Below are 13,172 nucleotides of genomic sequence, written 5' to 3' on the forward strand. Positions count from 1 at the left end.
GGAGGGAGTAAATCTTCATGATCCTGGGGAAAGTAATAGTTTCTTATATACATTACCAAAAGCACAAACAATTTAAAAAATCAATAAATCGATTTACTGAAAATGTAAAACCTTTGCATGTCAAAAACACCAACACTATCAAGAAAGCTCAAAGAGACTGAGCACAGTGGCTCATGCTTGTAATCCCAACACTTTGGGAGGCTGAGGTGGGCATATCACTTGAGCTCAGGAGTTTGAGACCAGCCTGGGCAACATGGTGAAACTTGGTCTCTACAAAATTAGCCAGGCATACTGGCGCACATCTGTAGTCCCAGCTACTCAGGAGGATGAGGTAGGAGGACTGCTTGAGTCCAAGAGGTCAAGGCTGCAGTGAACCAAAATTGCGCTACTCCTGCCTGGGTGACAGACTGAGACCCTGTCTCAAAAAAGAAAATAAAAACCACAGAATAAGAATATGCAAGGAATGCAGCCAGGTGCAGTCGCTCAGGCCTGTAATCCCAGCACTTTGTGAGGCTGAGACAGACAGATCACAAGGTCAGGAGTTTGAGACCAGCCTGGCCAACATAGTGAAACCCCATCTCTACTAAAAATACAAAAATGAGCTGGATATGGTGGCGAGTGCCTGTAGTCCCAGCTACTCGGGAGGCTGAGGCAGGAGAATTTATTGAAACTGGGAGGCAGAGGTTGCAGTGAGCTGAGATCGCGCCACTGCACTCCAGCCTGGACGACAGAGCGAGACTCCACCTCAAAAAAAAAAAAAAAAACAGAATGCCAGGTGCAGTGGCTCATGCCTATAATCCCAGCACTTTGGGAGGCCGAGGCAGGCGGATAATTTGAGGACAGGAATTCGACACCAGCGTGGCCAACATGGCAAAACCCAATCTCTACTAAAACTACAAAAACTAGCTGGGTGTGGTGATGGGCACCTGTAATCCCAGCTACTAGGGAGGCTGAGGCAGGAGAATTGCTTGAACCCAGGAGGCAGAGGTTGCAGTGAGCAGAGATGGTGCCACTGCACTCCAGCCTGGGCAATAGAGCAGACTCCGTCTCAAAAAACAAAAATGATATATAAAGAATTACTCCAGGCTGTGCGCAGTGGCTCACGCCTGTAATCCCAACACTTTGGGAGGCCAAGGAGGGCGGATCATGAGGTCAGGAGTTCGAGACCAGCCTGACCAACGTGGTGAAACCCTGTCTCTACTAAAAATACAAAAATTAGCCGGACATGTTGGTGCGCACCTGTAATCCCAGCTACTCAGGAGGCTGAGGCAGGAGAATCACTTGAACCTGGGATGTGGAGGTTGCAGTGAGCCGAGATCACGCCACTGCACTCCAGCCTGGGCAACAGAACAAGACTCTATCTCAAAATAAATAAATAAATAAATAAATAAATAATTACTCCAACTCAACAATAAAAAGATAAATAGGCCAGGCGCAGTGGCTCATGCCTGTAATCCCAGCACTTTGGGAGGCCAAGGTGGAAGACTGCTTGAGGCCAGGAGTTTGAGAGCAGAACTCTAAAGTGAGATCTCATCTCTAAAATAAATAAATAAAATATATAAAGAAAAAGATGACACACCCAATTTTTGAAAAATGAGCTAGGATCTGAATAGGTATTTCTCCAAAGAAAATATACAAATGAACAATAAGCAAATGGAAAGATGTTCAACATCATTAGTTGTTAGGGAAATGCAAATCAAAACCACACTGAGAAACTACTTCACACCCACTATGATAATAATAGATGATAAAGAGGAAAAGTAAGTTGGGGAAGGATGAGAGAAACTGGAACCCTCATACAGTGCTAGTGAGAATGTAAAATGGTGCAACCGTGTTGGAAAAGTTTGTCTCTTAAAAAATTAAACATAGACTTACTACTGCATGACCCAGCAAATCTACTCCAATGTATCTACTCAAAAGAAATGAAAAGTATATGCTCCACAAAGATCTGGGCACTAATGTTCATAAAAACTTTTTTTTCTTTTTTTTCTTTTTGAGACAGGGTGTCACTCTATCACCCAGGCTGGAGTGCAGTGGTGCGATCACGGCTCACTGCAGCCTCAACCTCCTGGACTCAGGTGATCCTCCCACTTCAGCCTCCCGAACAGCTGGGACTACAAGTGCATAGCACCATGCTCGGCTCTTTTTTTTTCTTTTCTTTTTTTTTTTTTTTTGAGACAGAGTCTCGCTCTGTCGCCCAGGCTGGAGTGCAGTGGTGCAATCTCGGGTCACTGCAACCTCTGCCTCCCAGGTTCAAGCAATTCTTTGCCTCAGCCTCCTGAGTAGCTGGGATTACAGGCACCCGCCACCACGCCCGGCTAATTTTTGTATTTTTAGTAGAGATGGGGTTTCAGCATCTTGGCCAGACTGGTCTTAAACTCTTGACTTCATGATCCACCCAGCTTGGCCTCCCAAAGTGCTGGGAATACAGGCCACCATGCCCAGCCTAGGCTCATTTTTTGTAGAGAACAGGTTTCATCATGTTGCCCAGGCCGGTCTGGAACTCCTGGACTCCAGTGATCCACCTGCCTCAGCCTCCCACAGTGCTAGGATTATAGGCATGAGCCCCCACACCCAGCCTTCTAAAAGGTTCATTCAGGCCAGGCGAGGAGGTGGCTCATGCCTATAATCCTAACACTTTGGGAGGCAGAGGCAGAAGAACTGCTAGAGGCCAGGAGTTTAAAACCAACCGGGACAAAATCATGAGACCCCCATCTCTACAACAAATCAAAAAATTAGCTGGGAATGGTGGCACGTGCCTGTGGTCCCAGCTACATGAGAGACTGAGGCAGAAGAATTACTTCAGCCCAGGAGGGTGAAGCTGCAGTGAGCTGTTTCACGCCACTGCACTACAGCATGGGCAACGGAGTGAGACCCTATCTCCAGAAAAAAAAAAAAGAAACAAAAAATGCTTTATTCACAATTTAGTTGAACATCTGAATGAATAACTCAAATGAACATCAACCGGTAAATGGATAAACAAAATGCACTGTAGCCATACAACAGAATAACTATTTGGCCTTAAAAAGAAATGAAGTACTGATAGATGTTACAACATAGATGATCTTCAAAAACTTTATGTTAAGTGAAAGAAGCAGCTGGGCGCTGTGGCTCACGCCTGTAATCCCAGCACTTTGAGAGGCCAAGGCAGGCAGATCACTTGAGGTCAGGAGTTTGAGACCAGCCTGGCTAACATGGCAAAACCCCATCTCTACTAAAAATACAAAAATTAGCCAGGTGTGGTGGCACACACCTGTGGTCCCAGCTACTCAGGAGGGTGAGGCAAGAAAATTACTTGAACCCAGGAGGCAGAGGCTGCAGTGAGCAGAGATCATACCACTGCACTCCAGCCTAGGTGATAGAGTGAGACTCCATCTCAAAAAAAAAAAAAAAAAAAAGTGAAAGCCACCAAATATAAAAGGTCATACACTATATGATTCCATTTATATGGAATGTCCAGAAAAAGCTTTTTTTTTTTTTTAGAGACAGGGTCTCATTCTGTTGCGCAGGTTGAAGTGCAGTGGCAGGATCACGGCAAACTCAACCTTGGAGACTCAAGCGATCCTCCAACCTCAGCCTTCCAAGTAGCTGAGACTACAGCCGCACACCACCAAGATGGATAATTTTTTTCTATTTTTCATAGAGACACGGGTCTCACTATGTTGCCCAGGCTAGTCTCAAGTGATCCTCCTGCCTCGGCCTCCCAAAGTGTTGGGATCACAGGTATGAGCCACCACACTGGGCCTAGAAAAGCCAAATCTATAGAGATGAGAAATAGGTTAGTTGCCTGGGGCTGAGGGTGAGAATCAGAAGTAACTAAATTGGCCAAAACTCTGTTTCTTTTTTTTTTTTTTTTTTTTTTTTTTTCAGAGACAGGGTGCTGTTATGTTGCCCAGGCTGATTTCAAACTCCTAGGCTCATGCGCTCCATCTGCCTTGGCCTCCCAAAGTACTGGGATTACAGGCGTAAGCCACCATGCCCAGCCCCAAAATTTCTTTATAGGGTGATAAAAATTTCTTTTTTTTTTTTTTTTTTTTAAGATGGAGTCTCGGCCAGGCGCGGTGGCTCACGCCTGTAATCCCAGCACTTTAGGAGGCTGAGGCGGGCGGATCACAAGGTCAGGAGATCGAGACCATCCTGGCTAACACAGTGAAACCCCATCTCTACTAAAAATACAAAACATTAGCCGGGCGTGGTGGCGGGCACCTGCAGTCCCAGCTACTCGGGAGGCTGAGGCAGGAGAATGGCGTGAACCTGGGAGGCGGAGCTTGCAGTGAGCCGAGATCGCGCCACTGTACTCCAGCCTGGGCAACAGAGCGAGACTCCGTCTCAAAAAAAAAAAAAAAAAACAACACAAGGTCTCACTCTGTTGCCCAGGCTAGAGTGCAGTGGTGCAATCTCAGCTCATGGGAAACTCCGCCTCCCAAGTTCAAGCGATTCTCCTGCCTCAGTCTCCCAAGTAGCTGGGATTACAGGCATGCACCACCACGCCTGGGTATTTTTGTATTATTAGTAGAGACAGGATTTTACCATGTTGGCCAGGCTGGTCTCGAACTCCCAACTTCAAGTGATCCATCTGCCTTGGCCTCCCAAAGTACTGAGATTACAGGCCTGAGCCACTGCGCCTGGCCGAGTGGTAAAAATTTCTAAAACCTAATTTTGGTGATGGCTGCACAACTCTGTAAATATACTCAAAGTCACTGAATTGTATAAACAAAAAACAACAAAAAACTTGGCAGCAGAATTTCAGTTACTGACATTATAATATATAGCTTTAAAATGAATCTAATCTGATTATGAACTCTCAGTTTACACGAAAGGATACTAATTAATTGAAAATAGACTCCAGGCCAGGCGCGTGGCTCACGCCTGTAATCCCAGCACTTTGGGGCCAAGGCGGGCGGATCACCTGAGATAGGGAGTTCGAGACCAGCCTGGCCAACATGGAGAAACCCCGCCTCTACTAAAAATACAAAAATTAGCCAGGCCTGGTGGCGGGCACTTGTAATCCTAGCTACTCAGGAGGCTGAGGAAAGAGAATCGCTTGAACCCAGGAGGTGGAGGTTGCAGTGAGCCAAGATCGCGCCATTGCACTCCAGGCTGGGTGACAAGAGTGAGACTCCATCTCAAAAAAAAAGAAAAAGAAAATAGACTCTAAAACATTACAAGTCTTTAAGCAATCATGTCAAAACTTTAGAGTAGTTAAGATATTAAAGTGAATATATCTTTCTTCAAAACTACCAGTACACAGCCAACATACACAACAAAAACACATAGGCGTGTGTGTGTGTGTGTGTGTGTGTGCGCGTGCGTGCGTGCGTGTGTGTAGCAATTAGGTTTCTGTCACCCAGGCTGGAGTGCTGTAGTAGGATAATAGCTCATTGCATCCTCAAACTCCTGGGCTCCAGTGATCATCTCTTCTCAGCCTCTGGAGTCACTAGTGCCAGGCGTGTGCTGTGTGCTACTATGCCCACTATTTTTTTTTTAATTTTTTGTACAGATAGGGTCTTGTTTTGTTGGCCAGGTTGGTCTCGAACTCTTGGCCTCAAATGATCCTTCCACCTTAGCTTCCCAAAGTTCTGGGATTACAGGCACGAGCTATCATACCCAGCCAAAAACTGATAGTATTCTTATAGAATAAATGTTCAAATGCCCCCAAAACACAAAATTTTAGTCATAACTCACTCATGGTGTGACCAAATCACGATAACATGTAATACCAGGAATGTACACTTCATGATTATACACAGGCAAAGAGATGGGGCAGTATCAAGGGGGAAAAAACCAATTCTCACCATTTTAACTGGATACAGTTTCTTTTATGTGTGGGATATGGGGGTGGTCATGGTTAAAGGTTTTTTTTGTCTTTGTTGCTCTACATAATCGCCTAGGATGGCTTCACTTTTATGACAAAAGACTAACTTCTTCCAGATGTGATAAAACTGGTATTACATAATTGTTTTTTCTTTAATGTTAGTTTTACTTAATTCTAAATTAAAGACTACAGAGTAGTTAAGACTGGACCATGATTTTGAAGCCACCTCACAAGATACGCCCTGTAGCTATGTTTCATTTCCTAAGCTGGCCAGACCTATAATGCTGGCACCTGCATATTGTGCTAATAATTTCTACCGTTACTGTCTAGGACAGAAGCATTTGAGGCACAAATCTTTTCTGCTACTCAGTGTTACCTCTAGAAGTGTCAAATAACATTATGTAATACATACTGACAACTCTCTTTCACAGGAAACTCTTTACTCCTTCTTTTTTTTTTTTTTTTTTTTTTTTTTTTTGAGACGAAGTCTTGCTCTTGTCCCCAGGCTGGAGAGCAATGGCGCGATCTTGGCTCACTGCAACCTCTGCCTCCCAGGTTCAAGTGATTCTCCTGCCTCAGCCTCCCGAGTAGCTGGGATTACAGGTGCCTGACACCAGGCCCGGCTAATTTTTGTATTTTTAATAGAGACGGGGTTTTCACCATGTTGGCCAGGCTGGTCTCGAACCCCTGACCTCAGGTGATCTGCTCACCTTGGCCTCCCAAAGTGCTGGGATTACAGGCATGAGCCACTCCGCCTGGCCAGGAAACTCTTTACTCCTAATTTTTTTCTGCTACCTTAAGCTTTATGGCCTATCCAATGTCTGCTGTGTTCATTAGGATTGACAAGATTCAGTAACTTAGAGGAAATGGAAGAAAGGGTAGAACTTTGCCTAAACTCTTGGGCTATTTAAAAATAGTTGCTGCTGGCCGGGCACGGTGGCTCATGCCTGTAATCCCAGCACTTTGGGAGGCCAAGGCGGGTGTATCGCCTGAGGTCAAGAGTTTGAGACCAGCCTGGCCAACATGGTGAAACCCCGTCTCTACCAAAAAAATACAAAAAATTAGCTGGGTGTGGTAGTCGGCACCTGTAATCCCAGCTACTCGGGAGGCTGAGGCAGGAGAATAGCTTGAACCCAGGAGGCAGAGGTTGCAGTGAGCCGAGATCGCACTACTGCACTCCAGCCTGGGCCACAAGAGCAAAACTCCGTCTCAAAAAAATAAAAAATAAAAAAAAGTTGCTGCTTTATAGTAAGTATATATTACAAAGCAAGATAAGTATTGATATTTTTTCTATAATTTTTCATAATCATGAATATTTGAGTATATACTATCTATATAGCACTTTGGTTTTCAAAAATTTTAAACCTTTTACTCAATAAAAATCTGATGTCCCAATCTGAAACTTGTTCAGTAAGCCTGCGTGATTATTTCAAATTTTGAATTAGAGTACAAAGTGAGAATTTTTTTAATTGCATTACAGTTTTCCACTACTCTTAATGCTATAGAGAGCAGAGAAGATTCCAACATTTTTGCAATCTAAATTCTCTGAAGGAAAACTTTTCCTTAGTTTCAATTTACTGCCCCAAATGATATCATCAACAGTGAAACAAAAAAACAAACAAAAAAGACACCCTCCCCCCAAAAACTCCCCTCTTACCAATAGGCTTTGATTATATTCCTCTGAGATATTTAAACAGAATCTTTTTTTTTTTTTTTTGAGACGGAATCTCACTCTGTCGCCCAGGCTGGAGTGCAGTGGTGTGATCTCGGCTCACTGCAACCTCCACCTCCCAGGTTCAAGAGATTCTCCTGCCTCAGCCTCCTGAATAGCTGGGACTAGAGGTGTGCACCACCATGCCTGGCTAATTTTTGTATTTTTAGTAGAGACTGGGTTTCACCATATTGGCCAGGCTGGTCTCCAGCTCCTGACCTCGTGATCCACCTGCCTCGGCCTCCCAAAGTGCTGGGATTACAGGCATGAGCCACTGTGCCCGGCCTTAAACAGGTTCTTTTTTAAGTTAGGTGGCAGATATTCAACTTTGTCCATAAATGTATCAGTTTAGTCTCATCTTTTAATCTCTAATTAAATAAACTATGGAAATACCTATATTTACTAATGCATAGTCACTCTGTAACGTACCTTGAAAGGCACATCTCTCTAAACGGGATCAATTAGTTTAAAAAAAAAATACACACTATGATACTATAGTTGTAAAAATACAGCACCTCGAGTTTAACTGCAATTATTAAGTCTCTAGGTATACGAGGTTAAACCTGAATGATTGGTTCCTTAGCAATGACAAGACAAGCTGAATTTCTGTGAACTAGCTAATTGCTTAATACGGCAGGATATTTTGAGAGTACTGTACTTTACGTACTTATTTCATGTAACCCTCATGTTATAGAAAACATCAGAGATTAAGGAATTTACTCCAGGTCACAGAGTGAGTATGGCCAAAGGAATCTGAATTCACTTTTGACATACCACAAAGAGGAACATTATAAACACAACTAGTAAATGCAATGAAGAACCTGTGCAATGAAGCCTGCTGAATTAAGTCAGAAGACACTACCACTATGTGATCTTTGGCTATCATATGGCCTATGCCTCAGTTTCCTTACTATAAAATGAGGAAGACTGATATGCACCAATGTTTAAAAACTTTGTGTAATAAATTAAAGTCTATAAATTCACAAATAGAAACTATCAGAAGATTTTCTAAGAATCTAAACTTCTCTCATTTTCCAGAATTTTTTTTTTTTTTTAATTTCAGGGTAATCTGGATGTCACCGAATCTCCTTGGATTGCCAACCCAATCCTACTCCAAATCTTCCATTATCCATCTTGAGGCACCTCTTAGAAAAAATAACACACTAAAAAGAAATATTTTCAACTCCAAAAAGTGTTGCTAAGACATATTTTACAGAAGTCTCTTTCTCAAAATCCTCTTTAAGTGCCTTTGCTCTTTCCCCAGACTTTCTCTCCCCAAAATCGGGGCCATATTTCTTTCTCTTTCCTATTTCCGCCAATTTTTCTGACCTCCTCCTCACACCTTCTCAAAATCCTACTTGCTTGTACCCAGCAGGACAAAAGCCCTGGAACACCTACTGTTCTTGAAACACAAGAAAGTGAAAAGAAAAGTCCCAGTTTACACAGGAATTTTAATAGAGTACTGTACTTTCAAAAAAGAATAAACCTGGCTGGGTGCGGTGGCTCACACCTGTATTTTGAGAGGCCAAGGCAGGCAGATCACTCAAGTTTGGAAGTTCCGGACCAGCCTGACCAACATGGAGAAACCCCGTCTCTACTAAAAATACAAAAATTAGCCGGGCCTGGTGGCGGGTGCCTGTAATCCCAGCTACTCGGGAGGCTGAGGCAGGAGAATCGCTTGAACCTGGGAAGTGGAGGCTGCAGTGAGCCGAGACTGCGCCATTGCACTCCAGCCTGGGCAAATAGAGCAAGACTCTGTCTCAGAAAAGAAAAAAAAATAAAATAAAATAAACCCAGTCTGGAAATTCTATCAGTTCAACTAATGAAGATATAAAGCACCTTCCTATCCAGTTTTCTCCCCTGCCCTGCTCCAAAGCCACTGTCATAGAGAACCAACATAACTGATAAAGAGTATGGTATATGGTATAAATAATTAAAGTAATCTCATATTTGTTTCCAATTGTATCTAGAGTACCATTATGTTCGATTAAGAGGCTAATTGGAATTCTGCATGAAAACATCATTGAAAAAGCACACACCAACTGGATGCAGTGGCTCACGCCTGTAATCCCAGCACTTTGGGAGGCCAAGGCTGGCAGATTGCTGGAGCTCAGGAGTTCAGGCCCACCCTGGGCAACATGGTGAAACCCCATCTCTACTAAAATACAAACAATTAGCCAGGCATGGTGGTGCGCGCCTGTAGTCCCAGCTACTCGGAAGGCTGAGGCACGAGAATCGCTTGAGCCCAGGAGGCGGAGGCTGCAGTGAGCCGAGATCGGGCCACTGCATTCCAGCTTGGGCTACACAGTGAGACTCCATCTCAAAAAAAATTAAACTAAAATAAAATAAAAAGCCTGGTGGGGTGGCTCACACCTGTAATCCCAGCACTTTGGGAGACTGAGGCAGGTGATCACCTGAGGTCAGACGTTCAAGACCAGCCTGGGCCACATGGTGAAACCCCATCTCTACTAAAATACAAAAAATTAGCCAGGTGTGGTGGCACACGCCTGTAGTCCCAGCTACTCAGGAGGCTGAGGCAGGAGAATCGCTTGAACCCAGGAGGCAGAGGTTGCAGTGAGCCGAGATCACGCCACTGCATTCCAGCCTGGGTGACAGAGCAAGACTCTGTCTCAAAAACAAAACAAAACAAAAAAACCAGAAAGAAAGAAAAGAAAAGAAAAGAAAAAGCACACAACTCAATACCCACTTTCTAAACCGTGTGATTTTGATTTAGTCTTATTTGATTATGAAAAGAACAGTATTGGTCAGGTATGGTGGTTTATGCCTATAATCCCACCATTTTGGGAGGCCAAGGCTGGTGGATCATTTGAGGTCAGGAGTCCGAGAACAGCCTGGCCAATATGGTGAAACCCTGTCTCTACTAAAAATACAAAAATTAGCCAGATGTGGTGGCGCATGCCTGTAATCCTAGCTACTTGGGAGGCTGAGCCATGACAATCGCTTAAACCCAGGAGGCTGAGATTGCAGTGAGCTGAGATCGCACCATTGCACTCCAGCCTGGGTGATAGAGTGAGACCCAACTCAAAACAAAACAAAAGAAACAAACAAAAAGAACAGTATTATTTTATGCCACTTAGTTTCTTAAAGTGTTCAAAATTCTTTATATACACCATCTCAATCTTTTGTCAACAGTAGGGCAGGTGCCAGAGGAGAAAAACTGAGGGTGAGGCAAGGGAAAGGAAGCCCCTGTGTAATTAGAGCAAACATCTGACATCAGTCATTAACCCATGTATTCAACTAGACATTGGAATTTAGATGCTAAACTACCAAGAGGTTATCAACTGATGATCATTTGGTCCAGGATCAGTGATTTAGTATGACAACATTTTTGAACTTCAGGTGCAATTTGTCATTTTTTGATAAATTTATCTAGGGAAAAAAAAAGTTATTCCATAAAGATTAACAAACCACTAAGCCAGCCAAGGTGAAACCAAGCTATGCATTAGGAAATACAATTCTAAATTTAGCACCCTAAATTACAGCAAGGAAAGCCCTCATACCACCATTCACAAGTCCCTGTTCAGGCAACTTATTTCTAGCAAGCTAAATCAAGGCTGTCAACTGGTTTTTGTTTTTTTTATCCACCTCAAAATTACATTAATTATTCTGAAAAAAATACAGACATCTTCAACTTGGGGAAAGGTTACAAGTGCCGTGTGTCCTTATAAATGCTTATTTTAAAAAGTCACACGGAAGGGGGTTAAAAAAAAAAAGCAAACAAACAAACCCTGGAAGATTGGAAGATGCAGCAGAGCCCCCTTGCTCCCGAAATAAAACTCCTGGTGGCTGTAACAGCAGCGGCAGTGCTACTCCCGACAGAAGTTTTCAGCTGTCACTTCTAACAGCTGAGCGCTTCCTAGGAGAGAAGCGACAGGCCGAGAAGAGAGGTGGTTGTGGGAGGTCTGAAGATTCAATACTTGAAATTCTAGACTCGAAGGGAAACCCTCCACACTTCGCCTGCACTTACGGGACACCCAGCAAGAGCAGCCCCCGTCTCCCCAACACACGCTCACGCCACCCGCGCCCCGCCACACTCAAGTCCAACAGCTCGAGGAATCGACCACGCGCCCGTTCTCTTTCCCTCTTCAGACTGCTCGGGGCTGCGCTGACCTGGGGCTAAGGGTGCGACCTGCACCTGCGAGCCCCGCAGAGGCCTCACACCTAGGGCCATGACCGCCCCGCCCGCTCCCCTGTCTCGGGCCGCGCGACCCTCAGCTCCTCAGGAGCCCCCCTGGGTCTCCACGCTCTAGGACACACCGCGCTTCCTGAGCCCGCGCCGCCGCCCCGGCCCTGTCACCTCGGGCCCCCGGGGACCCCGGGCCTCACCCCCTCCTCCAGCTCATCCTCAGAGCCCGCGTCCTCTGGCTGGTCCAGGTCTATGTCAAACACTCCTGCCATGTCCTCAGCTTCCCTGTCTCGGAAGTCCGGGGCTGGGTAAAAGCCGTCCCGCCTCCTTCGTCGCCTCATGGGCCCGGACCCGCCGCAGCCACCACAGCTGCTGCCGCCATCACCGGCTGCTTAGGCTCAGTGCGTCTGCGCCTAGGCCCTAGACTGGCTCCTAAAGTTCAGCGCAGGAGCATGCGTACAGGGTTCCGTGAAGCCAAACAGTGGGCAGTGGACATGCGCAGAACTATCGCCAGGATCCAGGCGGCGGCAGAAACATGCGCAAAACACCACCCGAAGTCGCGCTTGGAGACTAGAGCATGCGCATTGTCAGCTGGAGCGTTCGGTGGACAGTGAGCATGCGTACCATATCTGAAGTTCGTAAACTGAAATTGAACATGCGTAATTAATCTTTCTGAATAGGAAAAAATATATACACAACAAAACTCTCCGTTTATGGAACATGCGCATTTGTTCTCAGTAAGTTTTTCGTTTTGAAAGTGAGCATGCGCATGGTGAGTAGGTTGGTCCGAAGTTTGAACCGGACAGAAGCGCTGGTCCGCGTCTGGCGGTGAGTCGGGTTACGTGTGGAGAACTCCTGGGGCCCGTGGGGAACGGGGGACCTTTTGGCTTTGCTCTTTACTAGTTCTGTGGCCTTGGAAAAGTCAATAACCTTTCAGAGCCTCAGTTTCCTTATCTGTAAAATGAGGATAATAATATACCTACTTTGCCGGTTTGACATTTTAAGCACAGAGTCTGTCTCACAACCCACGGCTCATTTCCAGTGCTGCATAGACCTGATGTGAAGTCTTTATCAAAAATTGTCTTTTCCTAGGTAAAAATAATGAGGACCTGCTCTAATGTTTCTTTTGCTTTCTTTCTTTTTCAAATGGAGACAGGGTCTCACTGTGTTGCCCAGGCTGGTCTGGAATCCCTGGGCTCAGGTGATCCTCCTGCCTCGGCCTCCCAAAGTACTGGGATTACAGGCATGAGCCATTGCGCCCGGTTAATATTTCATCTGGTTTTCTTTCTCCAAGCTGCATCTTTCTTGCTGTCCTACCTGAGCTAAACACAAAATCTTTCTTACAGGTCTTACCAAAGTTACCAGGCTAGACTAGTGGAGAAAGCGTAAGCTATTATTTAGAAGAGAGAAAATTAATGTTAATTGAATGTACAATGTTGAGCACACTTCTGTGTTCTACATGTTCATGTGGTGTGAAGGGTGGTACTACTAATTTCTTC

The 13,172-nt window shown here is 44.9% G+C and overlaps 2 protein-coding genes across 10 annotated transcripts in view; one reads left to right on the forward strand and one right to left on the reverse strand.

Annotated features, from left to right (window-relative positions):
* Positions 1 to 12,119, reverse strand: part of RPS6KB1 (ribosomal protein S6 kinase B1) — a 58,268-nt gene extending 46,149 nt beyond the window's left edge. For 2 of the 5 annotated variants that reach the window (XM_055386713.2, XM_063706229.1), the window contains exon 1: positions 11,874 to 12,014. In XM_055386713.2, coding sequence (XP_055242688.1) covers positions 11,874 to 12,014 — 141 coding nt within the window. Of the gene's footprint in view, positions 1 to 11,274; positions 11,374 to 11,873 lie in introns of those variants that run through there. The other 3 variants (XM_031010979.3, XM_055386711.2, XM_055386714.2) reach the window with 3 other exon arrangements.
* The window catches only part of TUBD1 (tubulin delta 1), a 33,712-nt gene continuing 32,649 nt past the window's right edge, over positions 12,110 to 13,172 (forward strand). For 3 of the 5 annotated variants that reach the window (XM_055386715.2, XM_055386716.2, XM_063706230.1), the window contains exon 1: positions 12,270 to 12,501. The gene's annotated coding sequence lies outside the window, so the exon portion shown is untranslated. Of the gene's footprint in view, positions 12,502 to 13,172 lie in introns of all 5 variants that reach the window. The other 2 variants (XM_031010984.3, XM_031010985.3) reach the window with 2 other exon arrangements.

The sequence above is a fragment of the Gorilla gorilla genome, chromosome 4 (assembly GCF_029281585.2).
Source record: "Gorilla gorilla gorilla isolate KB3781 chromosome 4, NHGRI_mGorGor1-v2.1_pri, whole genome shotgun sequence".
Classification (NCBI taxonomy): Eukaryota; Metazoa; Chordata; class Mammalia; order Primates; family Hominidae; genus Gorilla; species Gorilla gorilla.